This window comes from Clupea harengus, chromosome 2 (genome assembly GCF_900700415.2).
Source record: "Clupea harengus chromosome 2, Ch_v2.0.2, whole genome shotgun sequence".
Taxonomy (NCBI): domain Eukaryota; kingdom Metazoa; phylum Chordata; class Actinopteri; order Clupeiformes; family Clupeidae; genus Clupea; species Clupea harengus.
This window is the reverse complement of record NC_045153.1, coordinates 19,839,226-19,860,236: the sequence shown is the minus strand read 5'-3', so window position 1 is coordinate 19,860,236 and position 21,011 is coordinate 19,839,226. Positions and strand designations below refer to the sequence as shown.

The following is a 21,011-nucleotide window of genomic DNA, read 5'->3' as shown; positions in this document are numbered from 1 at the left end:
ATCTTCATAGATACACCTGGAGAGCCAGTTGGACCCATAACCTTCTCAAATATCTCAGAGGGCAAAGCAACACTTTCATGGAATCCTCCTGAGAACGATGGCTGCTCTGAGGTCACCCACTACATTGTTGAGAAACGTGAAACATCGAAAATCTCATGGGCTCTTGTCACAGATCAGTGTGTGGAGTGTTCATACAATGCTACGAAAATGATCAAGACTAATGAGTATCAGTTCCGAGTTTCAGCAGCCAACAGTATAGGTGTTGGTAGACCATTGGACTCTGTACCAGTTATTGCACAGATGCAATACAGTAAGTGAATGTTCTGCTGTTTGACATTATATTATCCCTGGGGAAATATGACACAATTCATCTGTGCAGTTATTACAAATAAATGCATATAATTCAAAATTTTCTTTCCACTATTACACAGCTTATCCAGATGCTCCTGGTACACCAGATGCAACAGAGGTTGATGGAGAAAGTATAACAATTGCCTGGACAGTTCCAACTAATGATGGAGGAAATCCGATCCAACATTACATCGTTGAAAGGCGTGAGAAGAAGACTGGACGCTGGACAAAGGTTTTGACCAAGAAACCCATCACCGAATGTGCACACCGTATTCCTAACCTCACAGAAGGGGTTGAATATGAGTTCCATGTGATGGCTGTGAATGATGCTGGAATTGGAGGGCCTAGTAATACATCAATGGCAGTTAAATGTGCTGAGCCTACGGAGACCCCAGATGCTCCTTCCATTGTCAATGTCTTTGATTCCACCAACACATCTATCAGCTTGGAATGGACCAAACCGGCATGGGATGGTGGAATGGATATCCAAGGTTACATCATTGAGATGTACAAGGGTACTGCGGAGGAGAAGGAGAAGCAGGAGGAGGAGGAGGAGGAGGAAGAAGAGGAGGAGGAGGAGGAGGAGGTATGGGAAAGAGTCAATGAAGATTTGTGCACAGCAACAAAATATGTCGCAACTGGGTTGGAAGCTGGTTCTTGGTGCAGGTTCCGTGTCTGTGCTGTCAACAATGTTGGAAAGGGAGAGACCTGTGAAATCACTGAGCCAGCCCGAGCTGTCGACAGATACATGGCACCAGATATTTACATTGATGCAAGCTTCAAGCAGATACATATTGTTAAGAGAGGTGCATCTGTCTGTCTTGGCATTGCATTCAAGGGTAAACCAGATCCTGCTGTCACATGGATTAAGGAAGATGGTGAACTTGGAGTCATGGCAGAAATTATTACAACAGAAAGCACATCTTCATTGACACTAGAGAACAGCACAAGAAATGATACAGGGAAGTACACTGCCACCCTTGAGAACAGCAGTGGATCTAACTCCATTACATTTACTGTGAAGGTCTTAGATACACCTGGACCACCAACCAATGTGGTCTTCACAGAAGTTACAAGAGGCGCTGTGTCATTAATGTGGGAGCCTCCACTTAATGATGGTTCTGCCCGTGTGCTTCACTACATTGTTGAGAAACGTGAAGCTTCACGCCGCACTTGGACACAAGCAGCAGGCAAATGCTTGGCACCTAAACTGAGTGTTTCTGAGCTTTTAGAGGGACCTCCGTACTTCTTCAGGGTTATGGCAGAGAATCAACATGGCCTTGGAGAGGCCTTTGAGATCCCAGATCCAGTCATGGCCACTGCAGAGCCTGCAGCTCCTAAGAGACTAAATGTTCTTGACACCACTGATACCTCTGTTACTCTTAGCTGGCTCAAACCTGAACATGATGGTGGTAGTCGCATCACAAGTTATACTGTTGAGGGTAGAGCAAAGGACACAGAGAAATGGATGGTTTGTGGGCAAACTAAAACCCTGGGCTTGTCAGTAGAAAACCTGACAACAGGTGCAGAGTTTGAATTCCGTGTCAAAGCCAAGAATGATGCAGGTTTAAGTCCACCTAAAGAACTGTTCTCTCCAGTTGTAATCAAAGAGCCTCGCATTGAACCAACTGCAGATCTCAGTGGCATTGAAAATCAGCTCATTACATGCAAGGGTGGTGCAACCTTTGAAATTGATGTCCCCATCAGTGGCAGGCCATCTCCAAAGGTGATCTGGAAACTTGAGGAAATGAGGCTGAAGGCGACAGACAGAGTATCAATTGTAACAACTAAAAACAGGACCACTTTAACTGTCAAGGATAGCATGAGAGGGGATGGGGGCAAATACTTCCTTACCCTTGAAAATGTCACTGGAGCGAAGACCTTCACGGTCACCGCCAATGTCATTGGCAGACCTAGTCCACCTGAGGGAACCGTTGAAGTCTCATCAATCACGTCTGAAGCTTGTGTGATAACCTGGAAAGAACCTGAGGATGATGGTGGCACTGAAATCACCAACTACATTGTTGAGAAGCGTGAGACTGGAACCACCGCTTGGCAACTTATTAATTCCAGTGTGAAACGCACTTCATTCCATGTCACAAACTTGACGAAGTACATGCAGTACACTTTCCGCGTCTGTGCTGAAAACAGATTTGGTGTTAGCAAGCCCATTGAATCTGAGACTATTGTTGCAGAACATCCATTTGGTAAGTCAGTAAAAATTGTAATGAATAGTAATACAGACAATGAGTTTCATACATCTACAGTTTGTACATTTTTTTCTAAGTATTCTTCATTTGTTGTCTTTAGTTCCGCCGGGTCCACCAACCAGACCTGCGGTATTTGGTGTTTCTGCTACAACCATGAGCATTCGCTGGGAGGAACCATACCATGATGGTGGAAGCAAGGTGACAGGATACTGGATTGAGAAAAAAGAACGCAACATCATTCTTTGGGTTAGAGAGAACAAGATCCCATGCTTCGAGTGCAACTACAAAGCTGAAGGCCTTATTGAAGGCCTGGAGTACCAGTTCCGAGTTTGTGCCATGAATAGTGCTGGACTCGGCAAGGCAAGCGAGGCTTCAAAGAGGACGGTTGCCCAAAATCCAGTTGGTAAGTGCAAACGAAAGTAATGAAATTAGTTGTTGTATCATTGTTGTATGATTTCATTGTTTCATTCTTATATACATTCTTATACTATTTCAATATTGTGCTTAGATCCTCCCGGGAAACCAGAAGTAACAGAAGTGTCCAGATCATCAGTAGCACTCAAATGGTCTACACCACTAAACGATGGTGGAAGCCCCATTACAGGTTATATTGTTGAGCGCAAGCCATACACTATCACTGGGGAAGGTCGCTGGCTGAAGTGTAATTACACCAACGTCACTGACACAAACTTCAAAGTCACTGCTCTTGGAGAGGGTGAAGCCTATGAATTCCGAGTAATTGCCAAGAATGCAAATTGTGTGTTGAGTCTGCCATCAGAATCAACTGGATCTGTGACTTGCAAAGCAGAATACAGTAAGTCATATCCCACCTTGTAATATTTTGTGATGTTGTTAGATGCTGTATGAACCAGTCTTTTTTAACGTTTTTATTTATTTTCTGTTTTGTTTTTCAGCTCCACCAAAGGCGCTGCTTGACAGCAAACTGCTTGCGGACACTGTGACAATCAGAGCTGGCTCAGACCTGGTTCTTGATGCTGCTGTTGGAGGCAAGCCTGATCCAAAGGTTTTCTGGTCCAAGGAACAGAAGGAGCTTGAACTTTGCGAGAAGTACGCTTTGCAGTACTCTGCTACCCGTGCCCTGGCAATTATCAAATTCTGCGACCGCAATGACACTGGCAAATATATTCTGACAGTGAAGAATGCCGGTGGACTTAAAACTGCTGAGGTCAACGTCAAAGTACTTGGTAGGTATAATGACAGGAAATAGCCTATCAAAACTTGGTGTGATTCAATCTTGAAGGTCGTTGAATTCACCATGATTTTTTATCTATGTTTGTAGATACTCCTGGACCTCCTGCCGAGATTGTCGTCAGCAATGTGACAGAGGAAAAATGCACCTTGACTTGGCAACCAGCTCTTGAAGATGGTGGTGACGCTGTCATGCATTATGTTGTTGAGAGGAGAGACACCAACAGACTCAACTGGGTGGTAATGGATGCAGAGTGCAAGGGTCTGACATGTGACATCACCAGACTTTTCAAGAACTGTGAATACCTCTTCCGTGTCAGAGGTGTGAACAAGTACGGCCAGGGTCCTGCACTGCAGTCTGATGCCATTATTGCTAGGAACAACTTCAGTAAGTACATTATTTTTTTATTTTCTTCTTTTAGTATGAAGCATAAATACAGTGCAATGTGTATAATGTTCTTCCCACTTGTATTCTTGCTATTACAGCTGTGCCATCATCACCTGGAGCACCGGAAATCCTTGCTGTTGGAAAGGACTTTGCTACCATTGAGTGGCTGAAGCCAGAAAGCGATGGTGGAAGTCCATTAACTAGCTACCTTATTGAGAGCCGTGAAAAGAAGAGCATAAGATGGGTCAAGGTCAACAGAGATTCTGTGCTCTTGGACACAAGTTTCAAGATCTCAGGCCTACAAGAACGCAACATTTACCAGTTCCGTATTACAGCAATAAATGCTGCTGGTGACAGCTTGCCAAGTGAATTATCCATGTACGCTGTCTGCAGAGTGGCAACATGTAAGTATTTACTGACGTATCAGTCTTCATGTACAAGGACTGAACAACTCTCATGAGTTCAGCTAAACATGAGTTTAACTGAAAACACTGACACTGAACCCTGCTTACTTTTCCAGGCACTCCTGCTCCTCCCTCAATTCCACGCGTTACAGACACCCATAAGGACAGCATTAGCCTGGCTTGGACAACACCAGTGGATGATGGAGGTGCTGATGTTATTGGTTACGTTCTTGAGATGCAGGAGGAGGGAGCTGAAGACGAAGAAGTATGGACCAAAACACACGAGAAGACTCTGAGAACCACAGATTACATTGTGCCTGGCCTTGTAACTGGCAAGAAGTACTACTTCAGAGTTGCTGGAGTCAATGTCAATGGAGTTGGTGAATTCAGTGACTGCTGCTCAGAGACAGAACCTGTTGAAAGAATTGGTACGTTTGTATACGAAACAATTTGCGGTAAACATAAATATGAAATAATCAGGTCAGGGTTTCCATAAGCCTTCTTAACGCTATGTCATTCATAAATTATACCTCAAGATGTACCTTAACATTTCAAGGTGTTTCCCAGAACCTTCTTAGCTAAATACCTTCTTTCAGAGATTCTTTCGTAAGGTTGTTCTGGACCAGTCTTAGCGATACCTTAACACAGATAAAACAAACATTTTAGAGCCTTAGAGTCTGGACGTATGCAGTGACTGCGATGTAAAACCAAGAGATGTGTTGCATTGCATTTAGTGCTTCATTATGTAAAAAGAAAAAAAACTTTGGTATAAATGAATTGCCCATTCATTTTTATTCCCTTGCAAATACAAATATATGAGTAACATCTAGCCTACAACCATTCTTATTTGGGAACTTTTTTATTTTGTCTTGCATAGTATTTCTTGTTGAAGTTCTTTCTAATTATGATCACCTGTGCTCCAATATGAATCATGCCCGTCATCTCACGTATACTCAAAACTACTTGAATGACAATAATCAATTCCAGAAAAATGGATTCCGCCCTTTTAAGGGATACATAGGAATCTTAGTGGAACTCATAAAGGTACAGTGTGTACAGTCATCTAGTGATGAGGTTGCTGAATTACAACCAGCTGAATACCCTTCCCTTTACAAGCTTGTGCTTGTGCAAGTACAAACGGTGGTTTTGTAAAATGCCATTTTCTCGCGGCACAACATGGCAGACTCCGTGGAAGAGGATCCACTCCCTATGTAGATACAAAGGGCAAATGTTTTGCTAACAAAAACATAATTATGAATACTATATTCCATTTCCATGCCACAAAAACTACACACTGTACCTCTAAGAGATGGTTTGGGAAACACATAGAAAGCTGCTTTTGGTAAGCTCTTCGTAAAACACTAAGAAACACCGTTATCAGGAAACCCAGCCTAGAACAAATCATTATTTTAATTGTATCACATAATACAACTGCCATTGTCTACCTTTCAGAAATTCCTGACCTGGAGGTTCCAGAAGAGCTGACCAAGACTGTTTGCTTGAGGGCTGGAAGTTCCCTTCGCCTTGTAGTTGCTGTTATTGGCAGACCAGCACCAACTGTTGCCTGGAGCAAGCCTGACACAGACCTTCATAACCGTGGCTTCATTGAAATAACGAGACACAGTGCCTCTCTGATAATTGACAAGGTGCACCGCTATGATGCTGGCAAATACACCCTTACTGCTGAGAATTCTGCTGGCAAGAAGGAAGCTGCTATTCTTGTCAAGATTTATGGTAAGGGTTAATGTTTAAGTATGTCATGTCATATCCTATGTATGTATCAGTTTGCAGTCGGCCCATAATTATTGTATTTATTGTTTCAGACACTCCTGGTCCACCAGGTCCACTTAAAATCAAGGAACTTACATCTGAAGCTGCTGTCATCACATGGGATCCTCCTATTGTTGATGGTGGTGCCCCTGTCAACAATTACGTTATTGAGAGAAGGGAAGCATCCATGAGAGCCTTCAAAACTGTTACATCCAAATGTAGCAAGACCTCATACAAGATTGATGGATTGATTGAGGGAATGATGTACTACTTTAGGGTCTTACCAGAAAATCTTTATGGTGTTGGGGAACCTAGTGAGACAGGTGATCTTGTTCTTGTATGCGAAGTGCCATTGCCTCCACGTAAACTCGATGTTGTTGATGTAACCAAGACCACTGTAACTATTGCATGGGAGAAACCAGAACACGATGGAGGAAGCAGACTTACAGCATACATTGTTGAGGCCTGTAAATTTGGAACAGACAAGTGGATGAAGGTTTCCACTCTTAAGATTACAGACTTAGAGTACACTATTGCGGCTCTGAATGAGAATGAACAGTACCTCTTGAGAGTTCGTGCTGTGAACAGCAGAGGACCTAGTGAGCCCAAAGAACTTGTGACACCTGTAATCGTTCAAGAACAAAGAGGTATTTTTTACTTTACTTTACTGTTTTTTATAACATTGGGTTATTTTATGGGTTGTTATATATATATATATATATATATATATACAGTATATATACAGTATATATCAACATGATGTATGTGCGATGCTTCTACTAATTTTATGATTTTGTTACCCACTTTACAGTTGAGCCACAAATCGACTTTACAGAACTTCCACAGAAGGCACTCAATGTCCTCGCTGGTAAACCTCTCGAGATAGATTTGCCAATTGTAGGCAGACCTCCTCCAAAGTGTGCATGGTATTTCCAAGGCAAACTGTTGAAGATACATGACCGTGTGAAGGTTAAGAGCACAGGAAAGTTCTCCAAGCTAACTGTGGTTGACACTACCATTGATGACACTGGAGACTACACTCTCGAAGTCAAGAACATTCATGGAGTGGCTAGAGAAGTAATCAAAGTCACTGTTCTAGGTAAGACTGTTTTATCAAATGAAACAACCAAACCCCTCTAAATCATCTCTCTTCAATTTTCAGATTAAGAAAAATGTCATGCCACGTGCTTGTGTGATTAATATCAATAAAATCACACTTTTTTACCTGAATTTCTCCCCTACCCAGACAAACCTGATGAGCCTATAGGACCAATCCGGGTCGATGAAGTTGATGCTACCTCTGTCTTGATCAGCTGGGATCCACCAGCGAGAGATGGTGGAGCCCCAGTCAGTGGCTATGTTGTTGAACAGCGTGAAGCTCATCGTCCTGGATGGGTGCCTGTCTGTGATTCTGTCAGCAGACCAACCTTCAAGTTCGAGAGACTGATAGAAGGAGAGGAATATGTATTCCGTACTGCAGCAATTAATCGCTATGGCACTGGAGCCTACTTGCAGTCTGAGACTGTGATGAGCAAGAGTGCTATATGTAAGAGATGTTCATGCATAAAGACATTATAAGAGTAGTCATTTTCTACATATGGAAACTAAAATGTTACTGTTCTCTTCCTATAGCCTTACCTGGTCCAACTGGTAGACCCTCTGTATTTGATGTGTCTCGTGATGGTATGACCATTGCCTGGCACGAACCAGATGAAGATGGTGGATCTGCTGTGACAGGCTACATCATCGAACGCAAAGAGGTCAGAGCAGAGAGATGGGTGCGTGCTAACAAGAACCCAGTGACCATGACCAGATACAGATCTACTGATCTGATTGAAGGTCTTGAATATGAACACAGGGTAACTGCCATTAACGCCAGAGGAGTTGGCAAACCAAGCCACCTCTCCCCACGTGCTGTGGCAACTGATCCTGTTGGTGAGTGCTGTCATATTTATCAAACTCAAAATTGGATGAGTTCTAAGTTATAATTTGATAAGTTATAAGTTCAGTTTTAAAAGTTGATAAGTTAAAACCTGCAATGACAAAGGAAATAACAAATACATTCTTCCAACAGATCCACCAGAGGCTCCTCAGAACCCAAGAATCACAGACACAACTAAGTCCTCTGTGTCTCTGGCTTGGAGTCCTCCAGATGACGAGGGAGGCGCAAAGGTCACAGGTTATCTGATTGAAATGCAGAAGGTTGGTTCAGTGACTTGGATCAAGTGCAACACAACGCCATCAATGATCTGCGAGTACACACTGACCCAGATGCCTGCAGGGGAGGAATTCAATTTCCGTGTTTTAGCATGCAATTCTGGTGGACCAGGTGAAGCAGCTGAAGTTCCAGGAACAGTCACCATAACAGAGATGCAAGGTGAGATAATTTTGTTAAACTTTGACTGTATCATTACTTATAATAATTTTATAGCAGCGATACTTGATTTCAGTGGATGTGAGATATTTAATTAATCATATCAATATTGTTTATTTTAGAATCTCCTAGCTATGATCTTGAGCTCAAGTACAAGGACCTCTACGTTGTCAGACAAGGAGGAGTCCTCAAACTTACCGTGCCTGTCAGGGGTAAACCAAGTCCTACATGCAAGTGGACAAAGGATGCTGCTGATGTCCCAGAACGGGCAATGCTTGTGTCTTCTGAAGATGTCGCTGAGCTTGTCATCAAGGATGCAGACAGGAGTGACTCTGGTCTCTATGAGCTTGTGATCCAGAACAGGTGTGGCAAGAAGGTCCTGCGCATCAAGGTTAAAGTTATTGGTCGTCCAACTGCACCAGAAGGTCCTCTTGCATATGATGAAATTCAAGCACACTCTGTGAAAGTGGGCTGGAAACCACCTACTGATGATGGTGGCTCTGAAGTCCTTGGTTACATCGTAGAGAGGCGTGAGCTTCCTAAGGCAGCTTGGTACACTGTAGACTCCAGGGTGGTTGACAGATCACTGGTGGTGAAGGGATTGCGCGAAGGTGCTGAGTACCAGTTCAAGGTGACAGCTGAGAACCAGTTTGGTGTCAGTGGATCTCTCAAATCCGAAGATGCCCTTGTACCAAAGACCCCCATCTGTGAGTACCTTCTTACATCATCTTTGTATTTATTTCTGTTAAAAACACATTCAACTAATAACACTTAACAACATTCAATCAACAGGTGTACCTGAAACTTCAACTAATCTACCTGAAATTATGGATATCACAAAGAGTTCAGTTGCTCTGGCATGGACCAAGCCTAGAGATGGTGGCTCAGCGATTACAGGATACTATGTTGAGTTTAAGCTCACATCATCTGAAACGTGGGAGCGTCATACGAATAAGATTGCTTCTACCATGTACACTCTGACTGGCCTGACTGCCGATGCTGAGTATCAATTCAGAGTAATTGCTGAAAATGATATTGGTGAGAGTGAAGCCGGACCTGCTTCAGATGTAGTCACATGCAAAGATCCATTTGGTAAGTCAGCAATCCTCTTTATATTCACTAAGCTTGTTAAATTTAATATTTCCAATATTTTCCTTATTAATGACTTACACGTTTTTCCTCTAGATAAACCAAGCCAACCAGGTGAGATTGATATAGTAGCTGTGACCAATAACTGCATCAGCATTCGCTGGGGGGTCCCTGAATGTGATGGTGGAAAGGAGATCCTTGGTTATTGGGTTGAGTACAGAAAGTCTATCGAAAGCACCTGGAAGAAAAGCAACAAGCAGCGCTCCAAGGAGAAAGAACACATCATACGTGGTCTGCAAGAGGCATCTGAGTATGAGTTCCGTGTGTTTGCTGAGAATGCAACTGGAATCAGCAGACCTCGTAGAACAGCCACAGGCATTAAAACCAAACTTGCAAGTAAGTTTGTAAGCCTGGATGGCCCTCACAGTGATATATCCATTTTTCTTCATTGGGAAAGAATTACAGATGATATCTTTAATAAATGGCAAAATGTCTAACATTTCATTCTTCTTTTTATAACAGCTGGAACTGCTCCAAGTCTTAGGAAAGAGATGGATGAGGAAACAGCCAAACTTGGACAGACCGTTACCATGAAGTGCCAGGCTATTGGACGACCCTCACCCGATATCAAATGGTTTAGATTTGGAAAGGAACTCAAGGCAGGCGGGAAATATGAAATGAGTTCTGATGGTCGCAACCACCAACTGATTGTGGTAGCAGACCAACAGGAAGATGAGGGCGAGTACACTTGCAAAGCCATTAACGAGGCAGGTGAATGTGAGACCACTGGTGTCCTTGTTTTGGAGGCATCTCCTCGTTTCCATCCTGATTACCCTCTGAAGGAAAAATACTATGCTGGATGTGGCACCACCCTGCGAATTCACGCCGCCTACATTGGACGTCCTCAGCCAAAGATCATGTGGCTCCATGGCGCAACACAACTGCAGCCCTCTGAGAATATCATTATGGAGAATACAGAGCATTACACTCATTTGGTTCTCAAGAATGTACAGCGCAGAGTGAATGGTGGAAAATACAGAATTCGCATCAACAACCACTTTGGCAGTTCTGACGCCGTATTCCAAGTTGAAATCTATGGTAATTATTCATCTTCATTACTTGTCTTCTTCTCACCATCTACTATGTTAAATTATTTGACTGACTTATACGTCTGCCTGTTATTTTCCAGACAAAGCTTCCATGCCAGAAGGTCCAATCAAGCTTGAGGCTTTGATGAAGAACTCTGTAATCATTAGCTGGAAACAACCAAAGGATGATGGTGGTTCGATGATCACAAATTATATTGTTGAGAGGCGTGAGGACAAGGAAGGCGATGAATGGCAACTTGTGTCATCTTCCATCACTGGAACATCTTGCCGCATTCCCAATCTTATTGAAAATGCTGGATATCACTTCCGTGTGTCTGCTCAAAACAAATACGGCAACAGTGAGGCACTTGAAACCCCAACTCCAATCCTCATCAAGAGTCAGTTAGGTAAGTTGAGACAAATGTACTTACTAGACCACAAAAATACTACAGTATATCGAGAATATCATATTTGGATATTTACATGTATGATGTATTTCTTTACAGAAAAGCCTGGAGTGCCACTGAGTGTTTCTGTGGCTGGAGTTACCAAGAACTCTTGTGTTGTATCCTGGCGGCCACCTCTTATTGATGGAGGCTCCAAGATCAAGAGTTACTGCTTGCAGAAACGAGAAAAGAAGAAGGGTGAATGGGTCTCTGTGACAACTGATGAAATTCACCAGACAGTGTACTCTGTCAAGCGCCTGACTGAAGGTGTTGAGTATGACTTCCGTGTCAAATGTGAAAATCTTGGTGGAGAAAGTGAATGGAGTGAAGTGTCTCCCTCCGTTATTCCCAAGACTGATGTTGATATTCGTGCACCTGCCTTCAAAGAGGAGCTGAGGAACATGAGTGTCAGATACATGAGCAATGCAACACTTGTTTGCAAGATTACAGGACAACCCAAGCCTGTGGTGAAATGGTTCAGACGTGGCAAGGAGATTCAGTCTGATGGCAAAAAAATAAAAGTCCAGGAATTCAAGGGCGGCTACCATCAGCTTGTCATCACTGCAGCAGACGATGAAGACTCAACTGTCTATCAGATTAGAGCAACAAACCAGGGTGGATCAATCTGTGCAACTGTCTCCCTGGATGTTGAAGGTAAGTTTACAAAATTTTGTTTAACATGGTCTTTTTATTTATAATTCATACTGTTAAGAAACTAGTTAATGAGTTAATAATTATGTAATTTTAATGTGTGCTTTTGTTTACAGTTCCTGCAAAGATTAATCTGCCCAAGAATCTGAAGGATAAGGAAGCAATTCCAGCCCTTCGTGGTGAAGTAGTTAACATTAAGATACCGTTCACTGGCAAACCTGATCCAGTCATTACATGGCAGAAGGGACAAGATCTTATTGACAATGATGGATACTACCAAGTCATTGTTACAAGATCATTCACATCCCTTGTGTTCCCCAACGGAGTCGAAAGGAAAGATGCTGGATTCTATGTCGTCTGTGCAAAGAACAGATTTGGCATTGACCAGCAAACGGTTGAACTTGATGTTGCTGATGTGCCTGATCCTCCTCGTGGCATCAAAGCCAGTGATGTATCAAGAGATTCAGTCACTCTGCAGTGGATTGCACCTGCCAGCGATGGTGGTAGCAGAGTAACCAACTACATTGTAGAGAAATGTGCCACCACTGCTGAAAGATGGATCCGTGTTGCACAGGCACGTGACACTCATTACACTGTTACCAACCTCTTTGGAAGAACAAGCTACCTATTCCGCATCATTGCTGAGAACAAATTTGGTGTAAGTGCACCATCAGAACCATCTGGATCTGTGGTAACCAAAGAAGACAAATCAAGAGTGCTCGGCTATGATGATGAAGTTGACGAAACCAGGTCTGTCTCTAAGGCAAAGGCTCCAAACTCTGAGGCCAAGAATTTGCATGACAAGTACATGATTGCTGAAGAGCTTGGACGTGGCACATTTGGAATTGTTCACCGTTGTGTTCAGATCAGCTCTGAGAGGACCTATATGGCCAAGTTTGTTAAAGTCAGGGGTGCAGATCAAGCCTTAGTGAAGAAAGAAATTGCAACACTGAACATTGCCCGCCACAAGAACTTCCTGTGCCTTCATGAGTCATTTGATAGTGCTGAAGAATTAGTTATGATCTATGACTTCATCTCTGGTGTAGACATATTTGAACGCCTTGGCACACTAGACTTTGAGCTCAATGAGAAAGAAATTGTCAGCTATATCAAACAGGTGTGTGAAGCTCTTGAGTTCCTACACAGCAAGAGCTATGGCCACTTTGATATTAAACCAGAAAACATTGTGTACACCACAAGAAAGGGCACAAACATCAAGATCATTGAGCTAGGACAGGCTAGGCGCCTAACACCTGGAGAGCAAATCAAAATTCAATACACTACAGCTGAATATGCTGCACCTGAAATCCACCAAAATGAAATGGTGAGCTCTGTTACAGACATGTGGTCAGTTGGTGTCTTGGTCTATGTGCTTCTTAGTGGACTCAATCCATTCACAGCTGAGACTAATCAGCAAATGATTGACTGCATTTCAAATGCTGAGTACAACTTTGAAGATGGGTGTTTCAAGGAAGCTAGTGTTGAGGCATTAGATTTCATTGACAGACTGCTTACAAAGGACCGCAAACATCGTTTGAGTGCTGCCCAATGCCTGGAACATCCTTGGCTGACAAAGAGCACTGAGGAACTGAGCATAAAGACAATCAATATCACAAGACATAAGAGATACTACCAGGCTATTGTGAAGAAGGAGTGGAACACCATTGTTTCTTCAGCTCGTGTTGCCTCTGGTGGGGCCATTAGAACTCAGAGAGGTGTAACTGTGGCTAAAGTCAAGATTGCACCATTTGAACATGGCCCTCTTGCAGGACCAATCAGGCACAATGTTGCTAATGAGGGTGAAGAGGTGAAGTTTGTCTGTAGCAATGAGAACTTCGACAGTACCACAGAGGTGACTTGGTACTGTGGAGTGAGACAACTTGAAGATGGTGCCAGGTATGAAATCACCTATGATGACGAAGAGGGAGTGGCAACTTTAACCATCAAGAAAATAGCAAGAGCAGATAATGGAACCTACAGATGCAAGATTGTCAATGAATATGGTGAGGATTCTGCCTATGCAGAGCTGTTTGTCAATGGAGTTAGAAAATACCATGACTTCTTCCTGACACGTGTTGTGAAGAAGGTGAAACGTAGAGTGGATACTGCAAGACTGCTCCAGAAACCACCCGAGTTCACTTTGCCTTTGATGAAGCGCACTGCTTACATTGGTGAGGATGTTCGCTTTGGTGTGACTATCACTGTGCATCCAGAGCCACGTGTCATGTGGTTGAAATCTGGGCAGAAACTCGTACCAGGCTATGATGAGAAGAAGTACACATTCAAAACCGATAAGGGTTTGTATCAACTTGTGATTCATAACGTTGGTCCTGATGATGATGCTGAATATAGCGTTGTAGCTCGCAACAAATATGGTGATGATAGCTGTAAAGCCCGACTCACCATCAATCCTCGTCCTGCTCCTGCTGATAACACTTTGAGGCCTATGTTTAAACGTTTGCTTGCTAACGTGGAATGCAGGGAAGGCCAGAGTGTACGCTTTGAAGTGAGAGTTTCAGAAAAACCAACACTGAAGTGGGAGAAGGATGGTACACTTTTGACATTCGGACCACAAATCGAGGTTGTGCATGAGGGCTTGGACTACTATATCCTCCATGTTAGAGGCACTCTACTTGAAGACTCAGGAATTTACAGAGTAACTGCAACAAACTCTGCTGGGTCTGCAAGTTGCCAAGCCACACTCAAGGTGGAATGTTCCACCCATGTAAAGAAGGACTTCCAGGGTGAGGAAGATAAGAAGAAGAAGAAGGTGATTCAAGAAAATGACATTGAGAAGAAAGCAAGACTCAGAATGATTCTTTCTGCGCCTCCTGTCACACCTCTTACCCCCATTGCACAGCAGGCCTTGAGGGACGCTAATGCTATGTTCAAACCAGCAGTGACACCAAAGGCGGGTAAGTCTGAAGCTGAAGAAGCCAGAGAAAAGGAGGAGCGCAAAAAGAGAGCAGAGGAAAAGAGGCTGAGAATGCCTTATGATGTTCCACCACCTCGTGAGCATGCTCCAACTGCACTTGTAGAGGATATGGAGATCAAGCACTTTAAGCCCTTCTCTGACATGAAATGGTACAAGAAACTCCGTGACCAGTATGAATTCCCTGAGCCTATGGACAAGTTTCCCCAGAAGAGACTCAAACGCATCCGCCTCTCAAGGTGGGATCAATTCTATGAAGTGCCACTTCCAAGAATCAACGACCAGTATAAGCCAAAATGGCACATTCCAGTTTCACAAGATGATCTAGAAACAGTAAGACCAGCAAGGCATCGTACACCTTCCCCAGAAACAGAGAATTACTACAGGATCAGGAGGAGGTCTCTTGGAGATCTGTCCGATGAGGAACTCCTTCTGCCTGTCAAAGAGTATCTGTCCATGAAGGTCACCGAGGAGGAAAGGCTTCGTCTTGAAGACGAACTGGAGCTGGGATACTCTGCTTCTCCACCAAGTTTGAGCCCTGTGCGATTCCAACTTGCTGCACTGCGCCATCATTCACCAAAGAGAGTGGCATATGAGGACGATGAAGAGGGAGAGGAGGTCCCAACATATGACTCCTATCGTGTTCCATCTAAATATGAAGCTGGTCCAAGCTACCTTGACCTGCGCCAGCGTCATGATACGGCTACCCACAGGGCCCCAAGGCAGAAGCAGAGAGTATTTGAAGAAAGGGAGGAACACGAGCTACTCAGCTCAGCAACAACCACACAAAAAATTACTTCATACAAGAGTCAGCTCAAACGCATGGAGTTTGAGGAGAAAACAAGAGTGATTAAAAAGGAGAGAACAACTCATGCCCCAGCAGTGTCTGAGGGTGGTGAGATGGCTTATGTCCCATTACCATCTTCTTCAACCTTGCCAAAGAGGAAAGGATTACCATCTCCTGGTGCCAGACCTCGTAAGACACCTGCAGCTGAGACTGAGGTAGCCAGAAAGCCATCACCTGCCCCAGAAAAGCCACCCACTGCATCTCCTAGTGTTACCTCCACAGACAGAGCTTCTTCTATTGATTTGTCAGCAAAGGTTGACTACATGTCAAGGTATGAGGCTAAGAAAAGGGCAATTAAATCTCAGAGGAAAGTTGAGGTTGTGACACAACTACCATTCAGCCTTGACCATGTCCCACGCATTACAGTAAGAATGCGCTCTCATCGTGTGCCATTTGGACAGCACACTAAATTCACACTGAACATCCAGTCCAAGCCAGAGGCTGAGGTCAAATGGCTCCGCAATGGACAGGAGATTCGGGAGAGTAAGAAATATCGTATGAGTAATTTGAGCGGAGTTCTGACTCTCCAAATCATGGACTGTCAGTCAGATGACAGTGGTACCTACCGTGTCGTTTGCAAAAATGCTAAGGGAGAGACCTCTGATTATGCAACTCTTGATGTGGCTGAAGGAGGATACTCTTCCTTTACCTCTTTCCGCCAAGAAGAGGAGCCTCCTACTCCCTACCTCCCAGAAATGACCACAACTGAAGTTTACCATGTATCTTCAAAATTGGCGAAATCTACTGAGACTGAAGTGACTGCGGTGACTGCAGTGACTGAAGTGACAGAAACAAGAACTGAAACAGTGGAGACTGTTGTTCATGAAGAGTACTCATCTTCTGAAACAAAGCTGCAAACCCTTGAGGAGACTACAGTGACAGAAGCAGTTGTTGAGAAAGCTAAATCAACTCTACCTGCAACAATTCTCATCAAACCACTGTCACTTACAGTGTCTGAGGGAGAGACTGCCAGATTCTCATGTGATGTCGATGGTGAGCCAGCACCCAGTGTGACTTGGCTCCGTGAAGGACATGCCATTGCAACCTCTCACCGCCACCTTGTCACGACTACACAGTACAAGTCCACTTTTGAGATTTCCTCAGTTGAACTCTCAGACGAAGGCAACTACACCCTTGTGGTTGAGAATTCTGAAGGCAAGCAGGAAGCTGAGTTCAGTCTCACCATCCGCAAACCAGCAGCTGAGGAGAAAGCTGTTGCCTCACCTCCTAGAGTGAAGTCACCAATTGCCTCACCCCCACGGGTAAAATCACCAGAGGCAGTCAAATCCCCAAAGAGGGTGAAGTCCCCTGAACCTCTTAAGTCACCATCAAGAGTGAAATCGCCAACATCTCCAAGGTCTCCAACATCTACAAGGTCACCAACACCCAAGGAAAAGCCTTCTTTCGCCATTGGTCTGACTGACATCTCAGCATCTGCAGATAACATTGTGAAGCTGACTGTGAAGGTGTCTGGAGAACCTAAGCCCACCATCTCTTGGATGAAAGATGGAAAGGTACAGTTGAAATGTTTAATGTGTTTACTGTTTCGACTGCACTTTTTGAAATTGTTCTGTGAAATTATGTAACTCAAATCAATATTGTCATTGCAGACTCTCTCCCAGGGTGGAAAATATGAAATCTTCGAGGAGCATGGGTCAGTCTATCTAGAAATCTACGAATCTGAGGTTTCTGATAGTGGACTGTACAAATGTACCATCACAAACAGTGCTGGCTCATCCTCCTCCACCTCTACTGTCACAATTCAAGGTAAGGCTTTCCTCATTGAGTGTTTTTCAGTGTTGTGGAATTTTTAACATGATTTTTGTACTCAAAAGGTTTGATGAAATATTGATCATATGTTTGTGTCTGTTTGTAGCATCAGAACAGATGAAGGCTCAAAAAGAATCTGTCTCCACTTATGAAACTAAGGGAGAGGTCATTGAACAAATCACAAAAAGGGAAATTATACATGAGGAAGTCCAGTCTTACACAGAAGTGAAAGCATCACACACCCAAATGACCATGACAGCGGGTCAGTCTGTCACACTGAAAGCAGACATCTCTGGGGCTACTGATGTGAAATGGATCCTGAATGGAGCCGAAGTTACCAATTCAGAGAGCTACAGATATGGAGTATCAGGGAATGACCACACATTGACAATCAAGAGCATTTGTCAGCAGGACCAGGGAATCATCACATGCGAGGCAAAGACGGAACATGGGGCTGTGAAGTGCCAATTTGATACAACAATCAGTGATAAGCGTTCCGATGCGCCATCATTCCTCAGCCAGCCAAAATCCCAGAATGTCAATGCAGGACAAAATGTAACATTCAAATGTGAAATTTCAGGAGAGCCTTCTCCTGAGGTTGAGTGGCTTAGGGACAATGTTGTGGTAAGTGGTGATAGGTCACAATTATAATTTATAAATTGACCAGTTCCCAGTCAAAATATAATTACATATCTGTATTCTTCTTTCTTCTCTCCTCAATAGATCTCTATCACATCAAACATGAATTTGAGCCGTTCAAAGAATGTGTACACTCTGGAGATACTGGAGGCCACTGCCGCAGACAGCGGGAAATATACAGTCAAAGCTAAGAACCAGTATGGACAGTGCTCTGCTACTGCATCTTTAAATGTTCTCGGTAAGTCATCTGTGCCATTGCTTTACTAACACATCCACAGAAGAATAATGCTTTTCCAAGTTTTATGACAAAAAACTTGTGACGGCCATATAACTGCTTCATGCAGACAACAACGTCTATGCTATTGTACTACTGTATATTATATATCTATTATAGTGATGAAATTCTAGCATCATGTTTCTTACTCATCTCAACTCAACTCACAACATGTCATTTTAATATTACATTATGATGCATACTGTGTACTGTAACTAAATGCCCACCAGGGGTATATTTTGTATATTTTATACAGTATGTAATCTCTGAAGAGAAAACAGCTCAGTAAATACTCACAGCTCAACTGCTAAGGCATTTTCGCTTGACTTGTAATGCTTCTATACTCTCACAGCTCTGGTTGAGGAACCTGTCAAAATGATTGTAATGGAGAAAGCCTCTGCTTCTGAAAGCTTGCTGGGCAGTTTATCTGCCACAGCCGTCCACATGGCTTCATCAATGCAAGAGTCATCCTTCAGCAGCTCCAGCATGTCTAAAGTCCAATCTGAAAGCATGTCTGCTAGCATGTCATCCATGAGCTCTGAAGCAATGGTAGCTATGAGCTCCAGCGCTGTAATGAGAGCCAGTGCTGAAATGAGCGCCAGTGCTGAAATGAGCTCAAGCGCTGTAATGAGCTCCATGGCTGAAATGAGCTCCATGGCTGAAATGAGCTCCAGCTCTACAATGAGCTCCATGGCTGCAATGAGCTCCAGCAGTGTAATGAGCTCCAGCGCTGCAATGAGCTCCAGCAGTGTAATGGAAATGTCAGCAACTCACTCACATACGGAGGGGTCCGCCTCTCTGGACCAGTAAAGGTGAGGCCGTGAGCTTTGTCATGTGTATGTCAGATTCACCGCTTGCGTCAGAAATACTAACAGTATTATAGTCTCTGTGAAACATGCAGCTGTCTTAACTTTGTCTCCGTCTTTTTTTTTTTTTTTTTTTGCTTACTCTCTTCCTTCATGATGTCTAGGCGTGCTACAAACACATAAGGCTCTCCCAGATGATTTCAGATTTGGAAAAGGAAAGATTCTAACAGGCCCCTGTGCCTTCTCTGGAGAGCCCGCACCTTTCATTGAGTTGTTCCATTCAGGGAAGACTGTCCAGTGAGGAGGGGGAGAAAAGAGGTTCCAAACTGAGACCACTCAGGATCTCACCGCACTCCCTGTGTAAAGGAGAATGATGCTGGAGCATACACCCTCAAACTGTTTCAAAGAGCCTGGATCAGACACTGCAGCAGTCAATGTCAACATTCGATCTATGTATAAAAAAAAAAAGAAAATCATAATAGAAATTCTACCCCAATCCCATTTCCTTTCTTATTCAGTGCCTTTTTATTTATTGAATGGGTAGAAATACTCATTACTTGATAAAGACCTGGATTTCTGTTCTTGTAAATATGAACTATTTTTATACCAAACTTGACATTAATTTATGCCACACTAGACTAAAGTCTAAAGTTGTTATAAAATGTGCCATATTGGATAATTATGACTAGGATTTTTGAACCATTTTTCTGTGACATGTACATAATGTATATAGCCGAATTTACCGGTTATGGAAAATGTATGCATTGTTATTTATGACAATAACTGAAACAAAGGAACTAAATGTTTAACAGGAGAAAGTTTCACATGAAACGAATACCCTGAAAAACTAGAAACGAAACTATGTGCCTCAACAAAAAGTTGAAGACTTAAGATTGCCTCAACAGGTAGAGAGGCTCCCTGTTGAAGTTCAACTAAATCAGACACAATGTAATGCACTGTGCATCTGTGCATTGGATATTTCAACACACATATGATTTAAAAACTATGATCATAAGACCTTAAGTGCTGTTTGCATAATACCCTCATGTAAGCAGGACAACTAGGCCTTGTGTTCAGACTGATTATGTCATACCACCATTTTGATGACATGCTCAAAGTGTGAGCGGCCTGCACTTTGAGCTTTTTATTTTTTTTAATGTGCACGGGTTCTGGCAGAGGACCATTTTAATTGGATTTTTAAAGAACCGGCCAATTATTCTTTCTAAAATTCAATTTAAGTGCTCCTTTGCAGAATCAGTGCCACCTCTTGGAGGATTGCTAGGCAATTTTGTGTGTTTTTGTGTTTTGTGTGTGTATTAGCATTAGAACCTCACATTGTCAGTAGTCAGGGTGAGCAACAAGCAAGTGTGCCACAGTGACACCATCTGCTGTGCTAAAAAAAACATGAAATAATACATGTATGTAACGCCCTGCACTTTGATTGAAGTTATTTATGTAGTTCTTATATATTCAACCTCCTTGAGTTTTATTATTACAGAATGAATAAAGCATGATTGCAGCACCATAAGGGTTTTGTATGTGTGTCTTTTTTGTTTGTGTATTTGTGTCACTTTTATTGGCAAGCTGCTAAGCTGTGGTGTAAAGTTAACTTAATACATTTCATACACTTCAAATGATGGGTTATCCAGGTTTCTCCATCTCAAAATTTCATTAAATGATTCAATTATTCTTATAAAGGAAGCTTAAAGAACATTATACTGCATAAACACATTTAAAATGTATTTTATGATCATGTGTTCCAA

At 43.0% G+C, this 21,011-nt stretch overlaps 1 protein-coding gene across 12 annotated transcripts in view; it reads left to right on the top strand.

Moving 5' to 3' along the window:
- ttn.1 (titin, tandem duplicate 1) overlaps nt 1-20,776 on the top strand; it is a 143,481-nt gene extending 122,705 nt beyond the window's left edge. For 11 of the 12 annotated variants that reach the window (XM_031585724.1, XM_031585689.1, XM_031585678.1 and 8 more), the window contains 26 exons: nt 11-310; nt 432-2,558; nt 2,662-2,964; nt 3,070-3,375; nt 3,476-3,766; nt 3,862-4,158; nt 4,257-4,562; nt 4,679-4,990; nt 6,015-6,296; nt 6,386-6,979; nt 7,144-7,431; nt 7,579-7,878; nt 7,965-8,267; nt 8,407-8,709; nt 8,829-9,413; nt 9,499-9,798; nt 9,892-10,191; nt 10,318-10,893; nt 10,985-11,290; nt 11,390-11,983; nt 12,097-17,273; nt 17,370-17,526; nt 17,636-18,153; nt 18,253-18,406; nt 18,795-19,254; nt 19,413-20,776. In XM_031585724.1, coding sequence (XP_031441584.1) covers nt 11-310; nt 432-2,558; nt 2,662-2,964; nt 3,070-3,375; nt 3,476-3,766; nt 3,862-4,158; nt 4,257-4,562; nt 4,679-4,990; nt 6,015-6,296; nt 6,386-6,979; nt 7,144-7,431; nt 7,579-7,878; nt 7,965-8,267; nt 8,407-8,709; nt 8,829-9,413; nt 9,499-9,798; nt 9,892-10,191; nt 10,318-10,893; nt 10,985-11,290; nt 11,390-11,983; nt 12,097-17,273; nt 17,370-17,526; nt 17,636-18,153; nt 18,253-18,406; nt 18,795-19,252 — 15,437 coding nt within the window. In that variant the 3' untranslated portion in view covers nt 19,253-19,254; nt 19,413-20,776. The remainder of the gene's footprint in view (nt 1-10; nt 311-431; nt 2,559-2,661; nt 2,965-3,069; nt 3,376-3,475; nt 3,767-3,861; nt 4,159-4,256; nt 4,563-4,678; nt 4,991-6,014; nt 6,297-6,385; nt 6,980-7,143; nt 7,432-7,578; nt 7,879-7,964; nt 8,268-8,406; nt 8,710-8,828; nt 9,414-9,498; nt 9,799-9,891; nt 10,192-10,317; nt 10,894-10,984; nt 11,291-11,389; nt 11,984-12,096; nt 17,274-17,369; nt 17,527-17,635; nt 18,154-18,252; nt 18,407-18,794; nt 19,255-19,412) is intronic. The other variant, XM_031585683.1, reaches the window with a different exon arrangement.
- The last annotated feature ends 235 nt before the right edge of the window (nt 20,777-21,011 follow it).